General features: G+C 51.6%; 4 protein-coding genes across 10 annotated transcripts in view; 2 read left to right on the forward strand and 2 right to left on the reverse strand.

Moving 5' to 3' along the window:
* M1AP (meiosis 1 associated protein) overlaps positions 1 to 2,095 on the forward strand; it is a 90,583-nt gene extending 88,488 nt beyond the window's left edge. For 3 of the 4 annotated variants that reach the window (XM_007184041.3, XM_057558614.1, XM_057558613.1), the window contains 3 exons: positions 111 to 251; positions 716 to 727; positions 1,617 to 2,095. In XM_007184041.3, coding sequence (XP_007184103.2) covers positions 111 to 251; positions 716 to 727; positions 1,617 to 1,805 — 342 coding nt within the window. In that variant the 3' untranslated portion in view covers positions 1,806 to 2,095. The remainder of the gene's footprint in view (positions 1 to 110; positions 252 to 715; positions 728 to 1,616) is intronic. The other variant, XM_057558615.1, reaches the window with a different exon arrangement.
* A 539-nt stretch (positions 2,096 to 2,634) lies between these two features.
* On the reverse strand, positions 2,635 to 6,314 carry DOK1 (docking protein 1). 2 transcript variants are annotated; one of them, XM_007184043.3, is made up of 5 exons: positions 5,649 to 6,314; positions 4,999 to 5,298; positions 4,737 to 4,830; positions 4,383 to 4,567; positions 2,635 to 4,148 (listed from the first exon to the last, which is right to left on the reverse strand). In XM_007184043.3, exons 1-5 carry the CDS (start codon positions 5,706 to 5,708, stop codon positions 3,336 to 3,338), a joined length of 1,452 nt encoding a protein of 483 aa, XP_007184105.1. In that variant the 5' UTR covers positions 5,709 to 6,314; the 3' UTR covers positions 2,635 to 3,335. The 2 variants fall into 2 exon arrangements, with proteins under 2 accessions (XP_007184105.1, XP_007184106.1); XM_007184044.3 differs by lacking the exon at positions 5,649 to 6,314 and having other exon boundaries at positions 4,737 to 4,826; positions 4,999 to 5,130.
* Positions 6,315 to 6,470: 156 nt separating this feature from the next.
* Positions 6,471 to 24,202, forward strand: LOXL3 (lysyl oxidase like 3). Of its 2 annotated transcripts, XM_007184037.3 has the most exons (16): positions 6,471 to 6,628; positions 8,036 to 8,360; positions 10,101 to 10,264; positions 10,924 to 11,138; positions 17,752 to 17,808; positions 18,443 to 18,502; positions 20,720 to 20,936; positions 21,156 to 21,336; positions 21,470 to 21,624; positions 21,860 to 22,027; positions 22,165 to 22,327; positions 22,572 to 22,815; positions 22,908 to 23,023; positions 23,104 to 23,240; positions 23,349 to 23,460; positions 23,644 to 24,202. In XM_007184037.3, the coding sequence occupies exons 2-16, from the start codon at positions 8,048 to 8,050 to the stop codon at positions 23,715 to 23,717; spliced, it is 2,376 nt and encodes a 791-aa protein (XP_007184099.1). In that variant the 5' UTR covers positions 6,471 to 6,628; positions 8,036 to 8,047; the 3' UTR covers positions 23,718 to 24,202. The 2 variants fall into 2 exon arrangements, with proteins under 2 accessions (XP_007184099.1, XP_007184101.1); XM_007184039.2 differs by lacking the exons at positions 17,752 to 17,808; positions 18,443 to 18,502.
* HTRA2 (HtrA serine peptidase 2) lies at positions 24,157 to 27,392 on the reverse strand. Of its 2 annotated transcripts, XM_007184040.3 has the most exons (8): positions 26,814 to 27,389; positions 26,493 to 26,697; positions 26,209 to 26,403; positions 25,935 to 25,967; positions 25,598 to 25,703; positions 25,385 to 25,454; positions 24,621 to 24,716; positions 24,157 to 24,513 (listed from the first exon to the last, which is right to left on the reverse strand). In XM_007184040.3, the coding sequence occupies exons 1-8, from the start codon at positions 27,317 to 27,319 to the stop codon at positions 24,348 to 24,350; spliced, it is 1,377 nt and encodes a 458-aa protein (XP_007184102.1). In that variant the 5' UTR covers positions 27,320 to 27,389; the 3' UTR covers positions 24,157 to 24,347. The 2 variants fall into 2 exon arrangements, with proteins under 2 accessions (XP_007184102.1, XP_057413948.1); XM_057557965.1 differs by lacking the exon at positions 25,935 to 25,967 and having other exon boundaries at positions 26,814 to 27,392.
* Positions 27,393 to 27,444: the final 52 nt, after the last annotated feature.

Consider the following 27,444-nt stretch of genomic DNA (forward strand, 5'->3'; position numbering starts at 1 on the left):
CCCTGGGTCATCATACCTCCTCCAGCTTCTCACACTCAGGTCTCTGCCTGACATCTTGGGTTCTATGACCTCAAGTCCCCCAGGTGAGGCTCCTCCCCTCTCTTCCTCAGAGCATGCTGGATGACCTGGAGCTAGAACCCACCTACAACCCCTTGCAGGTTTGGAGCCACCTGTACTCACACCTGAGCAGCACCTTTGCCAAGCCTCAGGGCCGGCTCCACCCAAGGTGGGAGAGCCGGGCTCTGACAAAGGTACTTCCCTCCCTCCCCTTTATGCCCAGAATCCCAGAGAGTCCTCTTCCCCTGTCCCCAACTCCCCCCAATCCAAGGGAGTATCCACCCTGGATCTCCTCTGGCAGAAAGAGGGCCTACAGGGGAGGAAGAAAAAGAGCAGCCTTTTGCCCTAGACGAAGAAAATTACAACCCCTACCGGGTAAGAGGGCTTTTATTTGCTTGGGCATTTACATATAATGTTTAGGTATCTTAATTGCAGTGTTTGTGATAAATCATTAGTCATTTAACAGACCATTGTCCCACTAAGCAAACTGGCTGCACTGGAACTACAACCACAAGCCTCTGTTGAAAGAAAAGGCTTAAGGGAAGGTGGAAAAAGAAATGCCCAAGGGAAGGGAAATTAGCATTTGCTGAGCAGCAGTCATTTGCCAGGTTCTGTGACATGTGCTCTCACATATATTTTTCTCATTTAATCCTCACAGCATCCCCGCAAGGTAAGTGTTATGCTTATTTTACAGATGAGTAAAGGGAGGCTGACAAAGGTTAGTAGCTTAGGGACTGGGCTCTAGTGACAAGGGTTGAGAGGAAGAGTAATTGAAGGGGGGATTTATTTTTTTAATTTACTTTTTTAAGATTTATTTTATTATTTATTTATTTTTGGCTGTGTTGGGTCTTAGTTGCGGCATGCAGGGTCTTCACTGAGGCACGTGGGATCTTTCATTGTGGCGGGCGGGCTTCTCTCTAGTTGTGGCGTGTGGGTTTTCTCTCTCTAGTTGTGGCGTGTGGGCTCCGGAGAATGTGGGCTCTGTAGTTTGCAGCACACAGGCTCTCTGGTTGAGGCGTGCGAGCTCAGTAATTGTGGCACGCGGGCTTAGTTGCCCTGCGGCATGTGGGATCTTAGTTCCCTGACCACGGATTGAAACCGTGTCCCCTGCATTGTAAGGCGGATTCTTTACCGCTGGACCACCAGGGAAGTCCCAGGGGGTATTTATTTTTATGAAATCCATGTTCTATAGTATTTGGGCTTCCTTTTGTGCCCTTATTAATCTTTTCCTTGTTTCTCAATAACAGAGCCTATAGGAAAACCCCCACTTTGTCTTAGCTGAAGTTACAAGAGAAAGATGTTTCCAAACTACAGTCAGGCTAGAGTTGGGAACAGAACCGACCACAAGTTAGCTGGTGGACGAGCAAACAGAGGAGGACACTTAGCCAGGAGACAGGCACTGTGGAGGCTGGAGCCTAGGGGACTCCACTGCCCTGGGCCTTGAGGCTGTCACTCACAGGACACATGAAGGAGTTAGGACAGAAGGCCCAGCAGGGAATGGGACAGAAGATTGGGAACCATCTGGTCTTCACAGAAAGCTCTTCTTGCTTTCTTTGCAGGCCGGGCCACTGCAAATAAATCGAGTTCGAGCCACAGTGGCCCCTTTGCCTATGACTCCAGCCCCTGGCAGAGCCCCCAAGATGGCAGCAGCCAGCAAAGCTTCCTCGGATGTCTTCTTCCAGCCTTCCATGGAGGAGGAGGAGGAGATGGAGGAGGAGGCAGACGAGGAGTATCCCTCAGGGCCCTAAGTCACCAGCACCATAGCCCAGCTGCCCTGTGCAAGCACATCCATGCCAAGGCTCACACAATGGCTTTCTGTGGACAGACTTGCCTCCTATCCACCTGAGCCTCTGTGAGCTCCAGGTGGCTGGGAAACAGAGCCTTACCCTCCTCTGTCCTCAGTGCTGCCACTGCCCCACTCTTCAGGCTGGGAAGAGACACACCGACCCTTTCCCTTCTGCAAGCAGGGACTCATTTTTCTTTTGGATCATTTGATACTGTTAACACAAATGAAGATTAAATAACCAGTAAGTCTCCACCATTGTTAGGAGCATTCCCAGGCCCGATTTTCTCCTTGTAGCTCTGTGTAAGTAGGTGGATGAAGTCAGGTCACCATCAGGAAACTGAACCTCAGGAGACAAGGATGAGGTTTTCAGAGCTCATGAAAAACAAGCAGGATTGAAATCGAAACCGCATTCCAAAGCCCGTGCCCCTCCCACTACACCCACCACACTGCAATTCCCTTCAGCCTCCAGATAAGTGGTTGATGCTTGGTACCTACATGCAAAGTGTGCGCACGTGCGTGCGTGTGTGCATGCGTGTGTGCGTGTGTGTGTGTGTGTGTGTCGCTGTGTGAGACAAGGGGGAGGGAAGGCATCCTAGAGCTGAGAACAGGGGAGAGGATGGTGTGAAAAAGACCTATTCCCTTCCTATTCCCCTCTCCTCATACCTGCCCATCAGCTTTCTCCATCCACAGAATAATAACTACCATTTATACAATGCTTACTCTGCACTTCAAATCGTATTATGTACTTGAGAAATTTAACTCCTTTTATAAAAACCCTGTGAGGTTGTACGTGTAATTAAGCTTTCCCATTTTGCACAGGGGCAGTGGGGGAAACTGAGGGTTACAGATGTTACACACAGGGTCACAGAGATAGGGTCAAGCCCAGGTGGGTCTGACTGGACCACCCAGGCTCTGAACGACCACACTGCTTGACCCCCCTGCCTGAGGCCCTTTCCTCCTTCAGCGGCCCCCAACACCTTCCTGGTTCTCCTCCTGATCCCCTCCACATCTACCCAGCACATCCTGCCACTCTGTCCCCTCTGTGACTATTCACACACATAGACTTCTTAAACCCAAACTGACTTTAATGAGGATAAAACTTTAAAAAAATATCTCTCTCTGGCAAAGAACAATGCAGGGGGAAGGATCAAGACACAGCCCAGTGTCTCCCTATAGCCTCCATACAGGCCCCTCAAACTGTACCTACTCTGACCAAACACCCCTTTCTATAGTACTGCTCCAGCAGCTATCCCTTCCTTTGGTGGGGATGACTTAGAGGTGCTGGCCTCCCCCAGATCCAATCCCTGAGCCCCTGCCAACTGTCCCACTTCCATGATTTCTTGGGACAGATCATCCTTCCCTTGACTCCCCTTGTACCCTGGTCTCTACACACAGACCCCTCTGGTTCCTGCTGGTTCTAACAGGTTTCTTTGATCCCCAGTGCCACCTCCCCATGGTCCTCCTATCAGCAACCCCAGCCTTGCCCTTCTTCTCATGTGGAGCCCTCTGACTTGGCCCCAGTCCTGTCAGTCCCTGATCCAGAGAGCCCACAGTCCCAGCTACCTGAGGTCCCACTCTTCTGGACCTGGCTGTACAGGGCAGTGTCTGAGCTATGGCCTTTGCTGCCACTGCCAGCTGCAGCACCGGATTCAGAGAAGGCCAGGCCCTGGGGCTTGGGAGCTGGGAAGGGCTTTGTGCTCCGTGGGGGTGGCACGGCATAGTCATCAGTAGCAGGGTTGTAGGGGAGCTCATAGCCCTCCTCCTTCACCCGAGCCTGGCACCACCAGGCATCCTTGGGCTCCTGAGGCAGATCATAAAGGCCCCGGAGAGCAGCTGGGGCCAGGCCCTCAGGTTCATCATAGATGGGGTCTTCTTTGGGGTCTGTCAACTTGGCCTTTATCAGCTGCTGCTGCACATGCTCACACAAGTCCCAATAGAGAGGTTTCTTTAACTGTAACCCCTCCCCTGCCTGAGCAGGGGTGCTGTCCAGGGGGTCTGAGTATACGGAATCTTGGGAAGGGCCTGGAAGAATGCGCAGGGAGTCTAAGGGTTCAGCATACAGGGCTGGAGGGCTGCCTGCGAGCTCCTGGGGGCCCCGGGGGGGAGCCAACTTCCCTTCTGCCACTTCTCCTTCATGGAAATCAGCTCTGAGAACATCCTGCCCCTGGCTGGCCTTTCCCTGGGCCTTCTGTCGGTGGATAGCAGTCTCAACTGCCTGAAAGATGTCATTTCCCTGTGCCGTCTGGAAGGTGAAGGTTCCAGGGCCAGAGGGGCAGCGGCGGCCAGCCTCAAAAGAGAACATGACCTGAAGAGGGTGTGGAGGGAAACACATAATCAGGAGCCATCAGAGGAGGTGAGTCACAGGGCTGGAACTAGTTAGGGGACCTACAAAGAAGAGACCACCTGGGAAGGGAGGTGGGGTCATGGGCTAGGCAAGAAAGGGTTATCCAAAGGGCAGAGTTTCCCACCTCCGGGTCCTGCCCCACCCCTCCCACAGCTGCCCAACCCAGGGAGCCAGTCCTTCCTAACAGCACCGCACCTTGTCTCGGCCGTAGCGACGCAACAGAGTGTAAGGCCAGGAAAGGAGTGGCTCCTGTATCTGACTCTGGGCCCCCACGCCCAGGAGAGTCAGCCTCTCACCCTCCACTCTCAGCATATAGGAGCCATGCAGGCCACAACGCTCAGCGGCTTCAGTCCTTTGCACGGTTACCCAGAACTGGGATCCTGGAAGGAATACACAGTTAGACTAGCACCTGGCCAGGACTGGGGTGGGGGGAGGGAGCAGGTTGTCCAAGCATACACTTGAAAGCCAGCTCTCAGGAGCATTCTACTTCCCCTTGTAGGACACCCTTTCTTTCCACGCCATCCCTGCTGGGGCTTTTCACGCATCTACCTTCCCAGGCGGGGCTATACAGTGAATTCTCCAGCATCTCCAGGGCAGAAAGCTTGGGTGGGTTCTCGGCAGGTGCCAGGGCCCAGCTGCCTTTCTGGGGTAAAGAGAAAGAGTATGAAGCAGACTGTAATTCCCTCACCGCGGTTCCCAGGGTCTGAGCCAGCCCAGTTCCTCTGCCGCTGTAACTGCTCCCACCCCGCATGGACTCTTGGGCCCAGTGCAGCTCGCCCCAGCCCCTCACCGGCAGCCCCGGCCCCCTCACCGGAAAGGCGTTTCGGCACAGCGTTTGCACCCAGGCGGCGCTGGACGGCGCGTCGGCCGCCAGCAGGTGGGAACGCTGTGGGGTGTCCAGGCGGAAAGCTGCGGCGCCAGGCTCAGGGGGGCTCTCCACGGCCACGGGGGCCACGCTCACACACTCAGCCAGACGTATCACCTTGCAGTCCAGGCGGCGCGAGCTCCCTCGGCCCCCTCCAGAGCTCGACCCCTTGTGGTCAAAGAACTCGAGCCGCGCGACACCGTGGGGGCTGGCCGGGTAGAGCACCGCCCAGGTCTTCCTCCACCTCTGGGGAAAGAGCGGAGAGACACTGGGGAGGGAGCGGGCAAACACCGGCGGCCCGGGCCCCGACGGGGAGGGAAGGACCTGCGCGGGCCGATTTCAGGTCTGAGGCTTCCCGACGGCAGGCGAAGTTTCCCAAGGAGGATGCCGCTCCGTCTCCCCCAGGGCCAGAGAGGTGAACCCGGAGGCCGGCAGACGCTTCTTCGGAGTGTGTGCAAAGCAATTTAGCCGGAAATTCACAAGGCTCTCCGGGTCCGGGCGCCACGCTCCAACCCGCTGCCGGTCCCCTCCCTCCATCTAGGCTCAGCTGCCCACCCCTAGCTCTGATGGGGTTCGGCAACCCCTACCCACACTACCTTGGTACCGAAACGCTGGCTCTGCAAAAACAGCGGCCCTTCCATCACGGCCCCGTCCATGGCCCCCGGCGGTCCCTTCCGCCCTTCCTGGCCCCGTGGGCCGGAGGCGGGGCGAGGCGGGGAGGAGGGCGGGGCGGGGCTCGCGCGGGAGGCGTTCCCGCCCCCCCAACCTCCCCGGACCTCGAAAGGGGAGGAAGGAGACAAGCCAGAAGGAAGGGGAAGGGGTACCCAGATAAGCTGGCTGGTGCACCACCTCCGGCCCCTACCCCCAACCCTGGGTCGCGCACAAGTGGCTCCACCGAAGGAAACCTCGTGGTTTCGGTCAGAGGACTCCGGCGCCTAGGCTTGGGGGCTGCGTACGATGTCAGATGCTCAACGTGACATCAGAGTGAAGGCCGTGACATCATCTCGGAAATGCTGACGGGCACCCTGGGGCACTGGGGGGGAACATACATGCCCTCGCGGCTTCAGTTCCCCAGACCCGCCCCGCCCCCTGCTCGGCCGGAGTTGGGCTGTTTAAGATCCGCGGAGCAGGGGACGTGGGGGAAGGGCTAGGGACTGAAGACTTTCCGGAGCTCGGAGCCGAGTCACTGCACGGGACGCAGCCCGGGACGGTCTGCGGCCCCGTGGCCTCTTCTGTGTCCAGCTCTCTGGCCGCAGCTACCCTGCACCCAACCCGCGGGGAAAGAAAGTTTTATTAAGCAGGCTGGGAGGCGGAGAGGGGGGCGGGAGGGAGGTGGAGCGGTGACTGCGGCCTGCTCCAAAGAGGAGGGGAGGAGAAGAGGAGGGAACTGGCCTGGGAGGGATGGTGGGAGAAGGCGGAATGTGGGAGGGCTCAAGGGGACGTGGGAGGAACGAAAGGCGTGGGGGAGAAAGGGGGGGCAGTCTCCCCTAGACAAGCACTTTTTTTGTAAGTCCTAGGACTGAACTCCAGGACCAGGACTCTTCTCCCAGCCGCTACGGCCCCCGCTCAGCCACAGGTAGGGGGAGTCACGCTGCCCGTGGGAGGAAGGAGAGTTGTGGATGAAGGATGGTGGAGGGACCTGGGAAAAGGGGTGATGTGGGATAAAGTCAAAGGGAAGTCAAGCTACTGAGGGTTTTATTATTGTCAAAGAAGAGTGAGACACAAGAAGAGTGGAGAAATGAAGCAGATATTGGGGGGTGGGGGCTGCAGGGTGTTCCAAATAGGGCAGCCGGGAGGGCCCTAAGGCTGGGGGCTCCTCTGTTAGGCCCTCTCCCTGGGTCCCCAAGCCAAAATGTCCCCAAACAAAGCTGCCCTGTTGGGTTGTTTGAGTTGGGGGAAGCATGTAGGGGGGGTGAGGGGGGGAGCTCGCTGTAGAGGGGCTGTTCTCCGCCCCAGACAGAGGGAAGGCCTTGGCGGAGAAGCCGATTGGTGCTCTCGCCTCCGCTTGCCCGTGACAGAGATGGCGGTGTTGGCAGCAGGCTTGGAAAACCCCACCCCATCCCCCACCACCTTGAGGCCTGGCCCTCCTGGGCCCCTTGACCCTGCAGGGCATGTAGGATGTGCAGAGTTCTCCAGTGCATTCTGGTTCTCTGCCTTCTCTGCCTGGAATCTGCCCAGAGAGGACTCTCGGCTTGGCTCCCATTCAGGGGACCTGAGATCCGAGGGTCTCCTAAGCCCCTCCTTGCCTGCCTCTCTCCACAATCAGTAGCTATCTGTCCTCTGTCTAACTGGCTGAATAGGATCATCTGGGTCCCTCCTGCCTCTGCTCCTTGGCTCTTGTCAGTTCCCCTCCTCCTTACCTATTGCCTGCCTTTCTCAGTTGCCCCCCAATTCTGTGTGCCAGGCTCTCTCCTGATCCCTCTCTATCCATCTTCAACATTGTCTCTTCCTCTACTGTCTCTGTTTGGTCCCCTTTTATTCCCCCAGTTTCCCTTCCTCTCACATTCTGTCTGTCTGGGTCTCCCTCTCCGTGTCTCTTGCTCAGTCTCTTCCTCTTTATCTGGACCATTCTCTGATATTGGTCTCTAATCTCTGTCTTTTGATCACTGGGTCTCCTTGACCCGCGAGTCGGGGTATGGAGGTGATGATAGCAGAACCAAGGAAAGGACATTGTGAGACATAACAACTAATAGTGAGAGTTTTATTCTTCACAAAAGGGAGGGAGAGCCTCTCTCTCTCCCTCCCCCGCCCCCCAATCTGGGTCTCTCAGTCTGTGTGCCTCTTTGACTGTGTTTCTGCTCTTATTTAGTATGTGTTTCTTTCTCACTGTCTCTCTTAGTCCGTGGGTCCCTCTCTTTCTCTCGCACTGTCTCTCTGTCTCTGGTCTTAACCAGTGTCTCTTTTCCTCTCATGACCTCTCTCTCAGACCGGGGCCTGGCTCAATTTCAGCTTCTCTCACATACTCTCTCTCTGGGGCACCCAGGCCTTCCTTGCCATGCGACCTGTCAGTGTCTGGCAGTGGAGCCTGTGGGGGCTGCTGCTGTGCCTGCTGTGCAGCTCGTGCCTGGGATCTCCATCCCCATCCACGGCCCCTGAGAAGAGGGCTGGGAGCCAGGGGCTACGGTTCCGGCTGGCCGGCTTCCCCAGGAAGCCCTTTGAGGGCCGCGTGGAGATCCAGCGGGCTGGCGAATGGGGCACCATCTGCGATGACGACTTCACACTGCAGGCTGCCCATGTCCTATGCCGAGAGCTGGGCTTCACAGAGGCCACAGGCTGGACCCACAGTGCCAAATACGGCCCTGGAACAGGTGAGCAATGCTCCAGGCACAGCCTAGGTATTGCCAAAGTGCAACCTAAATGTAGGGAGAGGGAACACCAGGATGGCACAGCCACAGGGACACAGAACACCAAGAAAAGCCAGTGTCAAGTACACCCATGGGGGACAAACCAACCAGCAGTCACTTCTCAGAGCTGTGTGAACTTAGGCTGGTCAGTGCCTTCTCTGAGCCTCAGATGCCCCATGTGCAGAATGACTACGTGAACTCTAAGTTCCTTTCTGCTGCAAAAGTATGAGTCTACAAAGCCACGTGCAAAGACAGCCCTGACACAGGTAAGCCCTGTATGATTAAAGTACAAGTGGTTTCATGGGAAGCTGAAAGCAGGTAAATGATGTCTGGATGTCCCAAAGCCAGAAGGAATCACAGATACTGCAGCCAACAAAATCAGATTATAGACCAGAGCTGAAACCAACAAGCTGGAACTTACCAAAGACAAGTATAAACTCTAGGACAAGTACGAATGTGGGTAGTAGGGGATTAGGAACAATTTTGAGACCTGGGGGCGCTTACACTGTATGAGCTCACAGTGAGATTGATAGACAGAAACTGGTGCAGTCTGCAGCTAACCCCCCAGTTTCCACTGGCTAGATCACTTCTGGAATGAAGTGCCACTTTAGATGCCACATTGCCAGAGAGACAGTAGAAAATGGAAGTACTGGGAATTCCGTGGTGGTCCAGGATCAGGACTCCGCGCTTTCACTGCCAAGGGTGCAGGTTCAATCCCTGGTCAGGGAACTAAGATCCTAAAACTGGAAGTACATTCAGAGGAGAGCTGGCCAGATGTGAAAGACTGGAAGCCAAGTTTCAAGGAATAGCTGAAGAAACCAGGGATATTTGGTATGAAAGGAAAAAGCTTTGGATAACAATTACATGATGGTTATCTTCAAATGTGAGGACAGTCATTTGGCTGAGGGATTTTTCTAGAAGGCATCAAAGGACTGAATCAGACCTGGAGGGGGGTAAGTCATAAAAGAGTCTCAAGGACTTTGTGATGGTTCCAACAACCTGGTGGGGCAGGAGGTAGGTATCCCAGCAGAAGCTGGGTAAGTCCTGTCAGGATATGCATGAGGGGTCCCTGCACATTAGCTGGGACCAACCTTTGAGGGGCCACCCAACTCTGAGAGAAAGTCGGTGATATTCATTTCAGTTTGGTCCAGGCAGAGAGAAGAACGCAGGGCAACGTGGCAACGCAGATGGGGGGCACATGGGAAAATGTAAGGCTGAGGTGAAAGGATTTTACATTTCCAAATCTCACAAATGGCTCAAATCCCTAAGCCCCCATGTATTGGCTGTGGTCTTAGTCAAGTTACTTAACTTCTCTGAACTCTAATTTCTTTATACAAAATGGTGGTAATACCTTCTGGCAGCTCTGTTCTAAGGATGCTCACATATGTACATACCTTGGCAGATTGCCTCACAGACAATAGGTACTTGATTAATTGTAGCTATCATTGAATGGGTAAGGACTGATCAGAACTTCAGTGTTGACTCTTGTTTTTTTTCATTCACCCTACCAAATTCCTGGGTATCCCCAGATCACTATCAACCCTCCATCAATCCTATGCTCCCTTTCCTATTCCTTTCCAGGGTCCACTGTCCCTTCCCCACTCATTACCTTACCAGGTATGAGGCTTCCATGCTCATTCTTACCAACATCCCCATACTACCTCTCCAAGCCCCTCTGTCCCCTTATCTCCTGCTCCTCCACAGGCCGCATCTGGCTGGACAACCTGAGCTGCAGTGGGACTGAACGGAGTGTGACTGAATGTGCCTCCCGGGGCTGGGGGAACAGTGACTGTACCCACGATGAGGATGCCGGGGTCATCTGCAAGGACGAGCGCCTCCCCGGCTTCTCGGATTCCAATGTCATTGAGGTCTGTAGTTCATAAACACACACACACACACACACACACACACACACACACACCACCCAGGGTGGCGAGACAGAGAGGGCTGTGGGGTGGTTATATGTGGAGATACTAGAAGGTAGAGGATCCCATATGCCCAAGGGGATAATTTGGGTTGGTGGGGGACTTGGGGGGGCACAAAATGATAGGGCTCCGAGACACTATATAGTCCAGGTTTGTTTTAGCATTAGCATTCAAGTTACTAAGCCTGGCATGAGCCTCTCCAACTTCATCCCTGGTCCTCAGGGCACTGTGCTCTCCCTCACCTCAGATGTTCCTCCTCTCCTGGGACATCTCCCTTCTTACTTTCTCCTCCTCCTTCAATGCCACTTTCTCTGTGAAGTGCTCCCTCAGGCTCCAGGCAGAGTTAGATGCTCCTTCCCCAGCTTCTTCTGGACCCTTAGTCATTTCTCAGAGCATAGCATGTCCTTGCACTCTCATGGCTGCAGGAGAGTCAACACACCCACACACCCCAGTCAGTACCTCATGGAGAGCAGGCCTGCCTCTCAGCCCCGTCTCGCCATTGGGTTTACAGCAAGCACACTCAATCAGGGTTCCTTGAGGGTGGCCGGTCATATGAAAGGTGTCACTGGGATTCCTTCCTCTACTTGTGGTCCCATCCCCAGGTAGAGCATCACCTGCAAGTGGAGGAGGTACGACTTCGACCAGCCGTTGGGCGGGGCAGGCGGCCCCTGCCCGTGACTGAGGGACTGGTCGAAGTCAGGCTTCCCGACGGCTGGTCGCAAGTGTGTGACAAAGGATGGAGCGCCCACAACAGCCACGTGGTCTGCGGGATGCTGGGCTTCCCTAGCGAAAAGAGGGTCAACGTGGCCTTCTACAGGTGAAGGGACGAGGGCGCTGGTGCAGCGGACTGGAGTTGGGGGTGCTTGTTAAGGAATGGTGTTGAGAGACCTCCGAGGGGGCTGGGGCACTGGGGGAACCTGGGCTCCGGAAGAGTGGGGAAATGTGGAGGCCTCTGCTAAACTGGAGAGTTGAGAAATCTTGCGGGACCATGAAGCGGTCCCCGAGGCGAGTCTGCCACGGGACCGGCGAGGCTCGAGCTCTAGCGGCCCGAGCCGGCGCGGGGTGAGCGACGGCTGTGGCGTCGCTGCCCGTGACGCCATCGGTCGGCAGGCGGCGTCTCCGCGACCCGGGGCGAGCGCCGGGTCTCGCGAGGCCATGACCAGCGGCCCGCAGGCCCGCAGGCGGTTGCGGTTACGGTGCCGGCGCTGGCGCGGCCCAGGAGCCCGCGGGTCCGAGTTAGGGGGGGTGGGGGCGCGGCCATGCCCTGCAGAGGCGGAACCGGGGCGGGGCCGGACGCCGGGAGTCTGACAGTGACAAGCCCGGAGCATCACCGGGGCGGCGGGTCCCCGCCAGAGCGCCAATCCCTGAAGGCCGGAGGGCGCCGGGAGGGGCTGGGCCCCTCCCTGGGTCCAGGCGGCCCACGAGGCGTCTGTGAGCGCGCGAGCCCTCAGGACTCCTAGGCAAGTTTTCCAGAATATGCTTCGGCCCAGAAGCCCGGCCCTCTTCACCTGCTCTGGAGCCCTGGTGTACGCGCCGGCCTCTGGGAAACGGATCACACTGGTGACCGGCTCTGTGCTTACAGCGTCTCGCTTCCCTGGAGCATCTAATTTGGCATTTTGAGAAATTTAGAAATCTCTCTGTAATTTAAGTGATTGTTTTCTTCATCTCTTCCTTAGATCAGTTTTGCAGGAAGACCTCTTAACATCTGGGTGACCTTCCACTGGGCACACTACTTCAGATGTGGTCTGATCAGGGCAGGGTACAGCAGAAATGCTCACTTTTAATTAAAGCATATTTAGATTTTGCATGCCTTTCTGTTGAGGCAGCATCCCACTGCTCATATTGACCCTGTAATCACCTAAATTGGGTCTTCCCTCATCCTTGATACTGATAGAGCAGCCTAAATCTGTTGAGTTTACCCTATTAGTTTATACATCATTTAAAAATCATTGAAAAGCCATGATGATCCCATGAGATTATCTTGAATCTTGACATTATTTTCGACTTGTCATCTCTCCCTGCCTCCTCTGTTCAATAGATATGATAGCTATGCTTCCTGACTTCATCAAAGTGACTGTTAAAATTGTTGAAATCTTTAAAACCAAAGTCTAACTCTTATGAATCCTCCAGATTTACATCAAACCTTTAATCATTAGTTGTAAAATGTTTTTTCAGCCAATTGGGAACAAACTGAACACTACAATGATGTAGCCAACATTATACCATCTTATCTATAATGAAATCATGGGAGATTTTATTAGTCTTTGCTAAAATCCAGCTATACTATGTTCACAGCCATTCTGCAGCCTTCCAATTTAGTAATCTTGCCAAGAAAGGAAATCATGGTGGTTTGACTGAGCTAATTTTTACTGAAATCCTTTTAGATTTCTAAGGATCACCATATTTTTTCCTCAATGCTCACAAACTTTCTATTTAATAACTTATTCTAGAATATTAATTATCTGTAGATTGAGGAATCCTCTTCCTGCTTTTCAAAAATCAGTACATTATCCAACCTCCAGTCTTTTCCATACTTGCTCAAATTTTCTTTACCTTGGCTCTGAGACACATCTTTCAGCCCCAAGGAATATACTTTATCTGGCATAGAGACTCATACGGTTTAAAACATCTATGTGCTGTGCTCCTTTGTTATTATCTACCTTGGGGCTATATTTCTTTCCCTGTGCTTGTTCTTTACCTTTCCTAATCCAAACACCAGGTTCTGAAAGATTAGTACGATTTAAATAGCAGGCATTTCAGGTGAAGAAGGTAGCATGAACAAAAGTGTAGAGAGTCATTCATTCAACATTTATTTACTGAGTGCCTACTGTGTGCCAGGGACTGTTGTAGATACTAGGGATTCAGTAATGAACAAAACAGACAAAAATCCCTGATCTCATGGACTAGGGAAGAACCAGATAAAAAGTAAAATTACAAAATGTAAGGATGGCAAAGGGCATAATACAAAAAATAAAGCAGGGAAAGGGTTAGGAAGTGGGACTGGGATTGCAGTTTTAAATAGGTCAGAGGAGGCATCATTTGAGAAAATATTTAAAGGAGGCGAAGGCACAAGCTATGCAAAAATCTAGATGAGCATCTCCAGGAAGAGGCATCATAAATGAGAAGATCCTGGGGAGTGTTGTGGTGTGTATCACGATGTGGGGGATGGGGGATTCTTGTCATGCTCCAGGAGACCACTGGGGCTGGAACTGAGTGAACAAGGGAGAAAATGATAGGACATGTGATGCAGGAGGAGATAGGGAAAGAATGGGGAGCCAGATCATGTAGGGCCATTTGAGAGTCTTTGGTTTTTACTCTGTGTGAGATAAGGTTTTGGGCAGAGGTGTGACATCTGACTTCCACTTTGTATGTATTATTTGGGCTGCTTTGTTAAGAATAGACTAAGGGATGTGGCAGAATCAAGCATCAGGAAGATAAGGCAATATGCAAACAGGGGACTACCCTGGCAGTCCAGTGATTAAGAGTCCATGCCCCCAATGCAGAGGGTATGGGTTCGATCCCTGGTCAGGAAACTAAGATCCAGCGTGCTGCATGGCATGGTGCGGCGTGGCCAAAAAAACAAACAAAAATATGCAAACAGGGAGGTGAGGTAGAAAGAAAAGCAGGTGAGTGTGGAGGCCTAGAAGCCAAGTAAAGTGCTTGTAAAGGAAGAGTGATCAAGTGTGTCAGTGCCGCTGATGGGTCTAAAAATATGAGGACTGAGAAATGAATACTGGATTTAGCAACATGGAAGTTATTGCTGACCCTGACAAAGATGAAAATGAATAGGATATTTTGAAAGACAGTTGACAAGAGTAGAAGATTTATACTGAGAAATAGCGGAAGAAAGATCTGAATGGATAAAGTAAGGCTAGAAAATGGAACACTTTTAATGCCAGATTGGAGAGTTTTACCTTTATCTTATGGAAAATTAAAAAATAAAAGTACTTGTATGGGACAGTGATAAAATAAGGCCAATGTTTTTAAAAGTTTGATAGCAGTGAATTGGAAGAGGAAGTTCTAGATGCAGTAAGATTAGTCAGGAGTTATAAAACTGAAGCTGATTAGGAGGATGACAACGAGGAGAGAGGGGAATGAATAGATGTAGGATGACTGATAGCATATAGAAAATAAGAGGAGAAATATCTAAAATGATACTGAAGCTGCTCAGGAGAAGGATGGTATCCATCAGGCATCTCTGGGCTTCAAGTTAATATGAACTAACTTTAGACGTGGGCCATCCCAGGGAATTTTGAGGCCCAGGAATTGTCCCCACGTATATACGGCCTCAAGTAAGTTTCGGAAATCAGGAATATTTGTGTACATATTGGGATCTCTTACTGGGTCTGGGATATGAAGGCTGGAGAAGGAAATATACTTAGTACAGTGTTCATTCTTAGTGAAGAAAGAGATTACAGGGGTCCTGGGAGATTCTGTGATGAGGATATGGTATAGATACTCCTTCACAGGTCAAGTCAGACAGAGGGAGAATCCTCGTAGGTAATACAATTATAAAGGCTAGGCAAGATAGTTATGAACAACTCTACCTTCCTTAGAGAAAGAAGATGCATCTGCTAGCTTTTAGAGGAAGTCAGTAAGATTTAGAGAATAAGAAAATCAGAATGTGATATATTTATCATTTTTAAACTTGGTTTGGTAGTTCTACCCTAGAACATGTGAAAGTTGTAGAATTTTAGAAGAGAAAAACAATGAACAGATAAGTGAACCATTTACTGCCCTTTTTCAGGCAAAGAAGTTGAGGTTCTAAGAGCTTAAGTGCTGTTTAAGAAGTCACTCTTCTAGTTCATTTCAGTTTGATAGATATTTATTGAACTCCTACTATTTGCCAAGCACTGTGCAAGGTGCTCAGAATACAGAGGTGATGAGAGAGTTAGTTAGGCACCAAATCATAGAAGACCTAATACGCTATGTTAAGGATTTGGATCTTTATGATAAAAGTAATGGGAACTCATTGAAGTTTTTTAATGAGGAGGGCTGTGAGAGGACATGATCAGGTTTGTGGCTCCGAGAGATTACTTTGACTGCACTTCTGAGAATGGTTTAGAGAAGAGCAAGAGCAAATGGATTAGAGTTGTTTAGGACAGAACATTGACAGGACTTGGTGATGGATTGACTTTGGGAGCCAAAGAAGAGAGAAGAGTCAAGGTTGACTCCTAGGTTTCCGGCGTAGACTTTGCTGGAAGAATTATGTTTATTTTTTAGACCCACATTAAATTTTAGATAACTTTGAGATATCTAAGTAGGAACACCAAGAAGGCAATGGAATATACAAGGTTAGGTGTGAACGAGAACAAATAAAGAGAGGATGTGGAGTGAGAAGAGAAGAATGCCTTAGAGCTCTAAAAATTTAAATGACTATATAGAGGAGGAGCCTGCGAAGAAGACCAAGAAAGAGCAACCAGAATTAGGACTCAAACAAGGCCAGTAGTGTTGTGACAGCCAAGGAGGGAAAGAGAGAACAGCAGTGTCAGATGCTACCAAGAGTCAATGGGATGAAGACTAAAAAAGAAGAAAAAAAAATCTTCTGGATTTATTATCGCAGAGTGATGGGTGGGGAAAACCAGAAAGGGGGGGTGTTAAGGAGTGAGTGGGAGGAAAGATGGTGAGTGTTGACAACCACTGAAAAGTTTTTCTATGAAGAGGGAGAAAGATGTGGGGTGTGGTGTGTGTGTGTGTGTGCGTATGTGAGAGAGAGAGAGCTGAACATGTTTAAAAGGATTCAATTGAGAAGGAGAGGTTATGTGCAACTTCTCAATTGAGAAGGAGAGAAAGGAACATAGGGGAAGGAATTCAGAAACGTTTGGGGGCAGTGGCCTTAGAGAAGAGAGACAGTTGGAATGAGAAAAGGATATGCAGATGCAGGTAGCTTTTTATGTTTGATGGTTGAAGGAACAAATGGTAGGGAAAACAAGCACATTTGTGAAGAAATATCAATCAAGACAAATATCAGTACTGGTTCTAAACAAGTACCAGGTCCTTAATGTAACCTGTATTTGCCTTATAATGTATATTATTATATATACCATATAATATATAATATAAAGACTTTATATAGTCCTTAAATAACTTAGAGAAGAAGTACTTCTAAATTTCTAGGTAATACTCTATTTTTCTGAATACAACGCTGGAGATCAGAATGATCTCTCTGGGTTACTGGTGAAAGAAAAGTGCCAAGTATATTTCATTTCAGACATGTTTGAGACAAACACATCTGGAGAAAAAGTTTCACACTATACATATATGATGAAAGGTTCTAAACTCTTAGCAGCGTATCAGGAAAGGGACCCGAGAGTTATTGTAGACTCTTTGCTAGGAATGTTGGACATATCGAATGTTTTGGCAAAAAGACCAACTAAGTACATCCTCAGTAAGAAGCCAGGGCAGGAGGTACCAAGCAGATTCAGCCCTGTTAAAATCTATTTATTAAAATCCTAGCATATCTGCACATAGTATACCACATCCAAAGATGACTCCTCAAGAGAAAGAGCAGAGCAGGAACATGTTCAAAGAGATTATAACTAAGAGGATAACAGGGAATTCCATGAATTTTGTAAGGACAGACAAGACCTGCATTCATTATACATAGTTGGACAGGACAAAGGGGGCAAAGTGAAAGTCTTTGAAATCAAAGGGAGAATGAGAGGAGAAACAGACCTAGTTTCCATGCATTAGACTTAAGGCAACTTCTTGAAGAATAAAATAGTTCAAATATTTAGGCCAATTAAGAAGAAATAAGGTTTTAGAACTTAATCCCTGGAAGTAAGTTTGGGAAATGAGCTCAGTTTGTGAATGACTAAAGCAAATGGGATTTAACTAAAGCAGGAAGGATTCTGTCATCCTAAGCAGCCTGGCCTCATGCTCCCCAGTCAGACCAAGTTAATGTCCCTTACTATCCAGCCTTGGTCCTTGGTCCTGGTTCACTGGCCTCAGGCCTGGACATGCCAGAAGGCAGAGAGCATCCAAGAAAAAAATACATAGTCAGCCTCTCTAGGTGTGACCAGGCCAGTTCTCTCTCCTTGCCTAGTCAGTCTGGCAATCCTAACAATCCTAACACCCTTCTACTTACACCCATTCCCCTAGCCCTCCCCCCAGGTTTAGATCAGCCCTAATATCAACCCAAGAGTCCTTATTCCCTATCTGCCTTAACCTAATTTCTGTGGGTCCTGGTATAGGGTCTTTATCAGCCCCGAGTCCATGTCCTTCACTGCTGCTCACCTGTCTGGTTATGTGCCTATGAGGCCAAACAGCTGTAAAGGGTTGAACTTTGGAGGTATCTGATGTTATAAGATCCTGCCACCAGGAACCCTCTAACTGTTGGAAAAGAAATCTTGCCCCTGGTCCCAGTTGCACTAGCTTTTCCCACTTAGTTCTAGACTGATCCTGACTCTGCTGTTGTCTTATCCTCACAGAAAGTTGAGGAAGCGAGCGGCCAAAGCCTCGGCCCGACGCTCCAAGCCCCTTGGAAGGTAATGGGGCAAGAGCCCCGGGACCTCCTGCTAATCCCTGTGACCCCAGGAGGTGGATGGATGGAAGGCAGCCTATCCATGTCCATCCCAGAACCCAAGCTGATGAATCAGGGATATGACTGGAAAATGGCCATTCCAGGGGGGAGGGGAGGGGAGGCAGGCATGGGGATGGGTAAGCTTCGACCTTAGGAAGCACAAGGAGGAAATAATGCAGGAATGGCTGAGGAAAAGCCTCTGCATCTTTATACTTCCCCCAAATAGCTTGGACTCCAGCCTCAGCCACTTGCATGCTTCCTCCCCTGCCCCAACTCCTAACCTCCCTTAATTCATCTGCATTCCCATTCTCTCTTCTCCCTTTACCATTCCTCTTATCTCCTCTCCCCTCACCACCTGGATTGACATAACTAGATTTCTCATAACTGTTGCTGAATCCAGAGAGCAGCATGTATTCCAAAAATAGTTAAGTGGTATGCAGCAGTATATGTGGAAAATCTGACTGCCTTTGCTTTGCCCCTCCCCATGCTCTGCATGAAGGGTCCTTCCTAGAAACAGAAAATAATAATAATAATCCTTTACTTTTCCCTGGCAACGTACCTGACCACTACCTCCACTAACTTCTTTCTCCTTTTTTCAGACCAATCACCAAGCTTAAAGCCAAACCCAAACCCCGAGTGGGCAGGGGGCCAATCAAGAGGTAAATAAAGTTCAGGCTAAGTGGAGAGGAGAGGGAGTGCCGAGTGACGAGTCAGGGGCGTCGGGCTGTGGTCAGGAAGGGGTCCAAGAGAAGCCTCCACCAAGAGGTGGAAGAGCAGCAGCAACTGTTGCAAGCCACCTTCCAGATGAGTCACCGAAATGTAAAGTAAGACTGGCCCTTATGTGGTTCTCTGAGGAATTATGCTTGTCACAGGATTTTTGAAAATCTCAGTAGAAGTTCATCCACTGACTACCCTTGTTCCACATGCTTATTTATCTTCCCCCAGCAGATTTTAGTAGATACTCTGGCACTCTTGTCCTTCAGATGCCATGCTTGCCTCTCCCCCAAGAAGTTAAGTTTGCCTAAAGGATCAGTGTTCCCATTCCTACCTTTATTTAATTGTTAAAAATAAGTGCTACCAGCTTGGAAGTGAGACTGAGGATCCCCTCTGGAAACTTTATCAGGGATGGAGTCACATGAAAGTCCTGATCTCTGGCCCAGTTTACACAATTAGGCTCCCAGTTCCATCATTTTCCTCCTGGATTCCTTCAGAACCCCAGGGAATGGAAAGCTTCCAATCCCAATGATTGTGTCTCACTTGGTTTCTAAAGGCAGTTTGTGCATGAAAAGTCTCTCTGATAGCTTCTTCAGCAGTAGTTGAGGTATAGAGAATTCATCCCTTTCTATTGTCTCCTCCTCTCTTCACAGCATTCCGAGATCACTCAGTGGCCCCTGGTACCCCTCATTCCTCAGCTCCTCCCTCTGGTGCCTTCAAAAGGGCTTGGAATTTGGGGGTGTTCTCGTAGTGCCCTTCCAGCTTAGGGTCATCTTGCCCAACATGGCCATACTCTGGCCTTCCCTGACCCCCACATTAAAATGCACACTGTTGTTTTTATTTTGTTAGTTATGGGGAAAAAAGGAGGAGAGAGTTTAGAAGAGAGATGTCTTTTTCCTCTGATGGCCTCTTTGACTTTTATTTTCAGCCAGACAGGACTTTGGGAGAATACCTGGTCTCTTTGAATCAACTTATCTTGAGCTCGCAAAGGTATTCTGTAAAGTCTCCAGGCTTCCTTTGTCTGATTTGTTTATAACTTGTCCATCTCTCTGTGTCTTCCCAGCCAATGGCTTCAAATTGTCATATTCCTTCCTTCCTCTGACATCAAGTAATGGAGCACATTACTGCAATAATTCACTGCCAAACCAGCCTCACAGGCCCACTCCACCAACACCAGGCCTCATCTGGTTCCTTTCCTCCCTGGGTTCAAACCAGCTGTTCTGGGAAGAAAGTACTTCTCTCATCACGTGGCTCACTGCAGTATCTCATTCCGTTGGTGTCAATAAGCAAGTCTCCTCATTCTCTCTAGCATCTCTCTGCTGTGTTTCCAAGTCTTAACATCTCTAATTTAGTCCCATTTTCCCACTTGAGTGGCTATGGAACATTCTTTCTGTTACATTTAAACTGCAGAAGCATGGACTACCTCATTAAAGGCTCATACAGTTCAGCTCAGGTCTGGGGATATCTCCACCCTTCTGTTGTTCATATTCACTCTCCTTCTCTGGTCACATGGCCCCTCTTTGTCTGTCTTGCATTTGTACATCTTCGTTCCTGTATATACCAGCGCCAGTCTTTCCTGTGTTCACCATCTGGTCTGTTCTTCCATAACTGCCCATCATCCTCTGGCCTGGAAACCCCTCTGGCCTCTAAGAAGCCATGTAGACCCAAGACTTACTCACTCTTTTGCATCCTGACTCACTTAGTTATTTCAGTCACAACGTAATAGAAGGATCTGCTCACTCTGGCTATTCAGGCTTCCTGTTTGTGTCAGCTACTCCCTCCTGCCCATCTCTTCCAGCTGGGCAGTCCTGGCTTCCTATTCTCTTTGCACAGTAGCGTCAGCCTCAGCCTCCATTAGGGCCAGCACCCTGAAACCGTACAGAACAAGGTTTCTGTCAGGCAAGTCAAGACGAGCCTTCCTTCCCATAGGGTTCTTCTGCTGCAGAAGGTCCCCAAGGACCAGCCCCCATCCGGGTATCTAGGCTCTTTCAGCCTAGAAACTCGCCATTACCTTTGTCTCTTTGTCTCTGTGTTTTTGTGGAGAAGAGGGAAAGAAGAAGGGCTAAAGTGGTCATGGGTGGAGGCATGGAGTGGGAGGAGGGATGTGGGCAAAGAGGCAGGAGCATTGTTTTACCCTACTGCTCCCACTCCTGTCCCCCCAGGCTGCTGGCCCAGCGGCAGCAACACTCCTTTGGTCTGCATGGGGTGGCGTGCATGGGCACGGAGGCCCACCTCTCTCTCTGCTCCTTGGAGTTCTATCGTGCCAATGACACCACCAGGTGCCCTGGGGGGGCCCCTGCGGTGGTGAGCTGTGTGCCAAGCCCTCTCTACGCAGCATCCAGTGGCCAGAAGAAGCAACAGTCGAAGCCTCAGGGGGAGGTGTGTGAGACAGTGACTATGACCTTCCCCACCCCAGGCAGAGAACCCCCTAGCCTGGCCACCCCCTGATTAAGCACAGCCTTGACCTTTGAGGACAGAGAGGAACTTCCTACCTCCCATGCTCCCTCCCACCAGAATCTCATTCATCTCCCAGGTCTACTCAGCCCTCTCTGTGCTGATGTTCCCATTCACTGCTGGGCACCCCTCTCTCCTTTACAGGCCCGAGTGCGATTAAAGGGTGGAGTGCACCCAGGAGAAGGCCGGGTAGAAGTCCTGAAGGCTGGCACGTGGGGCACAGTCTGTGACCGCAAATGGGACCTGCAGGCAGCCAGCGTGGTGTGTCGGGAGCTGGGCTTCGGGAGTGCTCGAGAGGCTCTGAGCGGTGCCCGCATGGGGCAGGGTGAGGGGGGTGCAGGTGGGAGGGAGAGGGAAGGAGGAGGTACACACTCCTGGGGGGGGTACATTCCTTAGGAAGGAGACCCCAGGACAGATAATGAAGTTAGAACCTCCTGATCTTTGACCTCTGACCTTAGGCATGGGTGCCATCCATTTGAGTGAAGTTCGATGCTCTGGCCAGGAACCCTCCCTCTGGAAGTGCCCCCACAGGAACATCACAGCTGAGGACTGTTCCCATAGCCAAGATGCTGGAGTCCGATGCAACCTGCCCTACACTGGGGTAGAGACCAAGGTCAGTCATTCTTTCCACCTTGATTCAGGTATCTCACATCCTATCCAGTTCTGGTCATGATCTGCAGTCTGATGCCCACCGCCCCATGTCCCTGCCATCCTGCAGCTCCCACCTGATGCCACCACTTGCTAGCCCTTTAAGTGCCTCTGAATCACCATTCAGCCATAGGCCTGCTACAGACTCCCACTACTCCACCCCCAAAAGCTTCCCCAGTACTTCCATTGTGTCACTACAGATCCGACTCAGCGGGGGCCGCAGCCGACATGAAGGGCGAGTCGAGGTGCAAACAGGAGGACCTGGGTCCCTTCGCTGGGGCCTCATCTGTGGGGATGACTGGGGCACACTGGAGGCCATGGTTGCCTGCAGGCAACTCGGACTGGGCTATGCCAACCATGGCCTGCAGGTGAGTGGGAAGGAGGAGAGGTGAACCAAGGCTATTGCCTCCAAAGGCTGTGTTTGGGGCAGAGGACTGTCAAAATGAGTCCCTTGGCCTGGGAGGCTGGATGGTGGCCTCACAAAAACACCTCTGTATGTCCCCAGGAGACCTGGTACTGGGACTCAGGGAATATAACAGAGGTGGTGATGAGTGGAGTGCACTGCACAGGGACTGAGCTGTCCCTGGACCAATGTGCTCATCATGGCACCCATGTCGCCTGCAAGAGGACAGGAAGCCATTTCACTGCTGGAGTCATTTGTTCTGAGAGTGAGTGAAGGGTCGGGTGACTCAAGCCAAGGAAGGGAGGCTCTGGGCCACCCCTTTGCTGGGAGAGAGAGAGCTGCAATCTGGAGGGGTCCGCCTTCCCTGCGGAAAACCAGTCTCACCCAACATTCTGGGGGTGGGGGGAAGGGGATGCGGGGCGGGGGGTGGGGGTGAGAATGGACTCACTCCCGTCTGTCCCTGCCCCTCAGCAGTGAGTTCTAGCCCTCTCCTTCCTTCCTTGGTGCAGCCGCGTCAGATCTGCTGCTGCACTCAGCACTGGTGCAGGAGACCGCGTACATTGAGGACAGGCCCCTGCACATGTTGTACTGTGCTGCTGAAGAGAACTGCCTGGCCAGCTCGGCCCGCTCAGCCAACTGGCCTTATGGCCACCGGCGTCTGCTCCGATTCTCCTCCCAGATCCACAACCTGGGACGCGCTGACTTCAGGCCCAAGGCTGGGCGCCACTCCTGGGTGTGGCATGAGTGTCATGGGTGAGAAGGTCAAGTAGAAGGGCAAGGCCATTGGGGATGGGGCAAGCCTGCTGTGGGCAGGGAAGGAAACAGGGGTTCCCTTGTCCCCACAGGCATTATCACAGTATGGACATCTTCACTCACTATGATATCCTGACCCCCAACGGCACCAAGGTGGCTGAGGGCCACAAAGCTAGTTTCTGTCTAGAAGACACCGAGTGTCAGGAGGGTGAGTTGGGGCCTAGAGTAGACTACAGTTTCCTCATCCCCACAGCCTTGCCTCACACTGACATATGCTTATCTCTTCAGATGTCTCCAAGAGGTATGAGTGTGCCAACTTTGGAGAGCAGGGCATTACGGTGGGTTGCTGGGATCTCTACCGGCATGACATAGACTGTCAATGGATTGACATCACAGATGTGAAGCCAGGAAACTACATTCTGCAGGTGCCTGGGATCTAAGATTTCCAGCTATTGAGTGGGAGGAGTGTTTATTAAAGACACATTTGGATTTGAGGACTGCAGCTGGTTAAGTTGGCTTTCTCCCACTCATAGGTGGTCATCAACCCCAATTTTGAAGTAGCAGAAAGTGACTTCACCAACAATGCAATGAAATGTAACTGCAAATATGATGGACATCGCATCTGGGTGCACAACTGCCACATTGGTATTTGGTGGGAAGGGAAGCCAGAAAGACTGGGGGATGGGAGGGAAAGGCCTTCATTCTCTTCTCCCTAGGTTGTTTCTATGTCTTCCCACCCACTTCCGTATTTTTCAGGCTCTCCACTTCTACCCACCCTTCCCCACAACAGGTCTATCTTCCTGCCCAAACCACCTGTTCACCTTGCAGGTGATGCCTTCAGTGAAGAGGCCAACAGGAGGTTCGAACGCTACCCTGGCCAGACCAGCAACCAGATCATCTAAGGTGCCACCACCCTCCTCTGCAGACCACAACTGGCCCCTAATGGCAGGGGTCTGAGGCTGCCATTACCTCAGGAGCTTACCAAGGAATCCTTGACTTCAGCAGGCCCACAGCACTCATCCACTGTGCACTGTGGGTGTAGAACTGTCAAGCAGAAGTTACTGCCCTCCTTCTTAGGCCAGGATCTGTCTGGATCTGTGGCCAGGCATGGGGAATTTTGCTCCCAGGCCCAGCACCAAACCAAGCATGCCACAAAGAGGCGCACCTGATTGACTGCCCAGAAAAACAGACAGCAGCAGCTCGTTTTCTTGAGTAGGGAGGTCAGAATGGTCAACTCCAATATCTCCTCTCAGTTCAGGGAGATATGGCTTTACCTCTAGCCTTTTTGTTGGGGGGAAAGAGCAGTGCACCACCCTTCCCCTCATTTTTGAGTATAACATGTTGCTAGGTATAATTTTATTTTATATAAAAAGTGTTTTTGTGATTCCTCAGGGCCCAGGGATTGGTGCTGGTAGTTGGAGGGACCTGCCCCCAACTGGTTCATTTAATCCTCCATCCAGGTGCCATGAGAACCCAAGCCAGGAAAGCAAGGTAGAAATCAGAGCAGGAGCCTCCTACTCTTGCTGATCCATTCATTCTGTGACTTCAGGGGTCACATATAAGGTCAATGTTTCCGGTCCCCGCCGGATCTGCACTGCCAGCTGGGATTGGGTTCGAACGGCTTCATAAATATCTTCAGCATTTTGTACCAGCCGCTCCCCAATAGCCAAGATCACATCACCAGGCCGTAGACCAGCCCTATGGCAAAAAATGGACAGAGAGATAAAGGAGGGAATAGATGGCCCAGTTCAAGGGCACATAAACACCTCACCCGTCTCCACCTCCCAGTGCAGTCTCTCCCTCACCGGTGTGCAGGGGAGTCCAGGATGACTTTATGGATGAGCACACCATGCTGAACATCAGGAAAGCTTGGTTCTCGAAGCTGTAGTTCAGCAAGGATGCTGAAAGGACACAGATCACTTTGTTAACCACACCACGGCACTCTCCCCATTTTGGGTTCGCCTCAGATCTCTCATCAACACACTGATAAGTGTATGGACAGGGCATGCACTAGATCCTCTCGAGACAAAATTCACTTTCTGCCTTCTAGCAGTTAGGAAGTGGGACATGCATATAAAAGGTAACTAATTCCAAATGACACACAGTATTAAATCAATAGCACTGTCATTCTAAAATCCTAAGAGAAGCTATAAGGAGGTGGTATAACTTTAGCTGAACCTAGAAGGATCAGTCTGATATTTATATAAAACGAGAACAACATAAACAAAAACATGGGATTAGGAAATCAGGTTGGACGGAACAGAATATACACATAGGAAAGCCATGTCTGGAAGGTTGAGTTGAAGACAAATGGATAAATGGCCCCTAAACACCAGGCTAATGGATTGGAGGTTGTAAATCAAAGCAATAACAGGATGAAATCAATCAGGTGGGAGGTATGCAAAATGGAGTGGGGTGAGAAAATCAAGATAATGAGAGAGGACAGCTCTTCTGATTGTTCCAAGTATGAGGCAACTCATCTTAAACACAGAATTGAGAATGAAGCTCAACAGAAGTGCCAGGTGCCCACCACTGGTTACACGGACGGCCCTACCCCTAAAGCTCATACCTGGGAGTCAGGGTTAGCATCATCACTCCAATGTAGCGGCGCTGGGACCCACTGGTTCCAAACCAGGAATCTGTGATAGAGGGACAAATGAGCCCCACCCAGCTACATCCTTCCTTCCCCCTCCTGCTCCTCCCAACAGACCCCTCTCCAACAAGCCCCCACCTCCACCCCCGACTACTTAAAGGAAACCCTTTACCCCCAAGCCAGGCTTACTCTTCTTTTCTCCACGATGCAGAAACTCTCGAAGGCGATCAGCAGGGATGGCAAAGGAGATTCCAGCTGTGACCTTCATGGTATTCACCCCAATCACCTCCCCATCCTGTTGGGACAGAGCCCACTATTCTCTAGCCCAAACAAATAGTAGGAGATGGGGGTACCTGAGCAAGAGTAGCAGGGAGTGTTGGGGAGTCGGGGAAATCTGGCTGGATTCCAGGAGACAGCCAACAAGAAACTGCTCAGAAACTTGACCGAACATCATTGAATTAGGGAAAACCCACCTCTTCCCACACTGACCTGGGGCAGGGATTCTTGGAAAGGATGTCCCACTCACCAGGTTAACCAGGGGACCGCCAGAGTTTCCAAACTGCAGGACAAGGAGAAAATATGGAAGAGATCCAGGGACTCTATGCCTGGGGGCAAAACCAGGATGGAGGCGCTTTCTCCAAATTCTCTCCTTTACCAGCGCATGAAGGAGTGGGCACGGTTTTTGCCACCCGACCTCTGTATACAGGCTAATCCACCATCTATCACAGTTGGTTCTTGCACCACACACCTCTACCCCCTCCCCCAACCTAGTCTGTCATTTCTCTCATATCAGGACGCACATCAATAGCTGCATCAGTCTGGATGTATTCCACATTGGTTTGGGGAAGGCCCAGATCTCTGGCTGGACGCTGAGCAGAGCTGACAATGCCGGATGTGATCGTGTTCTGCAGTGCAAAGGGACTTCCCATGGCAACAACAAACTCCCCTTGCCGGACATCGGCTGAACGTCCCAGGGGCAGTGTGGGGAGAGGCTCCTAAGGGAGAATGGGTACAAGAGACCTGTCATCTGGAGATGTAAGCAAATTCAGAGCCCCAACCAGACATGGCCTGCCCAGACCCCCACCTTGGTCTGAATCCTCAGCGTGGCGATATCTGCCACGGGATCCACAGCTGTTACCACGGCCTCATACGTATCGCCGCTAGGCAGCCTCACACGGACTCGGCGCCGATCAGCCACCACATGAGCGTTGGTAACGATGAGCCCGTCGGCAGCCACCACGAATCCTGAGCCATTCGAGATAGGGACTTCGCGGCCCGAAAAAGGGTGCCTGGGATGGGGGGGGGGCGGGGTTGGGGAAGCACGGATGTGAGGAGGCTCGGACCCCTCCTTCTCACCCGCCCTCTACCCGCGGCTTCGGTTTCTCCGGGTCTACCCCACCGTTACCGGCCCAAGATCTCGATATAAACCACGGCAGGGGCCGTCTTCTCCACCACGTCCGCGATGAAGTTGTACTGGCTCCGAGGAGAGGGAGGCGGCGAGCCAGGGACCGAGGCGAGGACGGCGGGGGGACCCCGACCCCCGCCCCACAACAACAAGAGCACTGCCCCCCCAGCGCCCAGCGCCACCGCCAGCCACACGCGCGGATGGGTTCCAGGGGTCCCTGAGTCTTCCCGGATCCGGGGATCTGGGGTCCCCTCGATCAGCCGTGCTCGGGGATCCGAAGTCCCCGACGTCAGACATGTTCGTGGTTCAGGGACTCCCACAGACAACCGGGCCCCGAAACTGGGGGTCCCATAAGTCACTCGGGCCCGAGGGTCAGGAGTTCCTGACGTCAGCAAGGCCCGGAGGTCAGGGGTCAACAGGGGTCCCTTCCCCCAGCGACCCCCCCCCAAAGCCCGCCATCCCCGGAGGCTCCAGACTGCACCCCGCCCCGCCCTCAGTGCAGCCATCAGCTCCGCCTCGGAAGCCTCGTCGCCCGCCCTGCACAGAGGAGGAGCCCTGGACGCGAGCGGGCGGACAGCGGTACGCGGAGCACGCCGGTACCTGAAGTCTCCAGAAGTGCACGCCGGAACCA

The sequence above is a fragment of the Balaenoptera acutorostrata genome, chromosome 12 (genome assembly GCF_949987535.1).
Source record: "Balaenoptera acutorostrata chromosome 12, mBalAcu1.1, whole genome shotgun sequence".
Taxonomy (NCBI): domain Eukaryota; kingdom Metazoa; phylum Chordata; class Mammalia; order Artiodactyla; family Balaenopteridae; genus Balaenoptera; species Balaenoptera acutorostrata.

What these genes read in the sequence shown, in the direction of transcription:
- DOK1 (XM_007184043.3), bottom strand. Translation starts at nt 5,708, where the DNA reads ATGGACGGGGCCGTGATGGAAGGGCCGCTGTTTTTGCAGAGCCAGCGT. An exon ending in GCCAGCGTTTCGGTACCAAG is followed by an intron (nt 5,299 to 5,648) that starts GTAGTGTGGGTA and finishes CTCTTTCCCCAG; the next exon opens with AGGTGGAGGAAGACCTGGGC. An exon ending in GTATAGCCCCGCCTGGGAAG is followed by an intron (nt 4,568 to 4,736) that starts GTAGATGCGTGA and finishes TATTCCTTCCAG; the next exon opens with GATCCCAGTTCTGGGTAACC.
- LOXL3 (XM_007184037.3), top strand. Translation starts at nt 8,048, where the DNA reads ATGCGACCTGTCAGTGTCTGGCAGTGGAGCCTGTGGGGGCTGCTGCTG. An exon ending in CAAATACGGCCCTGGAACAG is followed by an intron (nt 8,361 to 10,100) that starts GTGAGCAATGCT and finishes GCTCCTCCACAG; the next exon opens with GCCGCATCTGGCTGGACAAC. An exon ending in TGGAGTCATTTGTTCTGAGA is followed by an intron (nt 22,328 to 22,571) that starts GTGAGTGAAGGG and finishes TCCTTGGTGCAG; the next exon opens with CCGCGTCAGATCTGCTGCTG.
- HTRA2 (XM_007184040.3), bottom strand. Translation starts at nt 27,319, where the DNA reads ATGGCTGCACTGAGGGCGGGGCGGGGTGCAGTCTGGAGCCTCCGGGGA. An exon ending in TATATCGAGATCTTGGGCCG is followed by an intron (nt 26,698 to 26,813) that starts GTAACGGTGGGG and finishes CCCCCATCCCAG; the next exon opens with GCACCCTTTTTCGGGCCGCG. An exon ending in ATGCTAACCCTGACTCCCAG is followed by an intron (nt 24,717 to 25,384) that starts GTATGAGCTTTA and finishes GTGTCCTTTCAG; the next exon opens with CATCCTTGCTGAACTACAGC.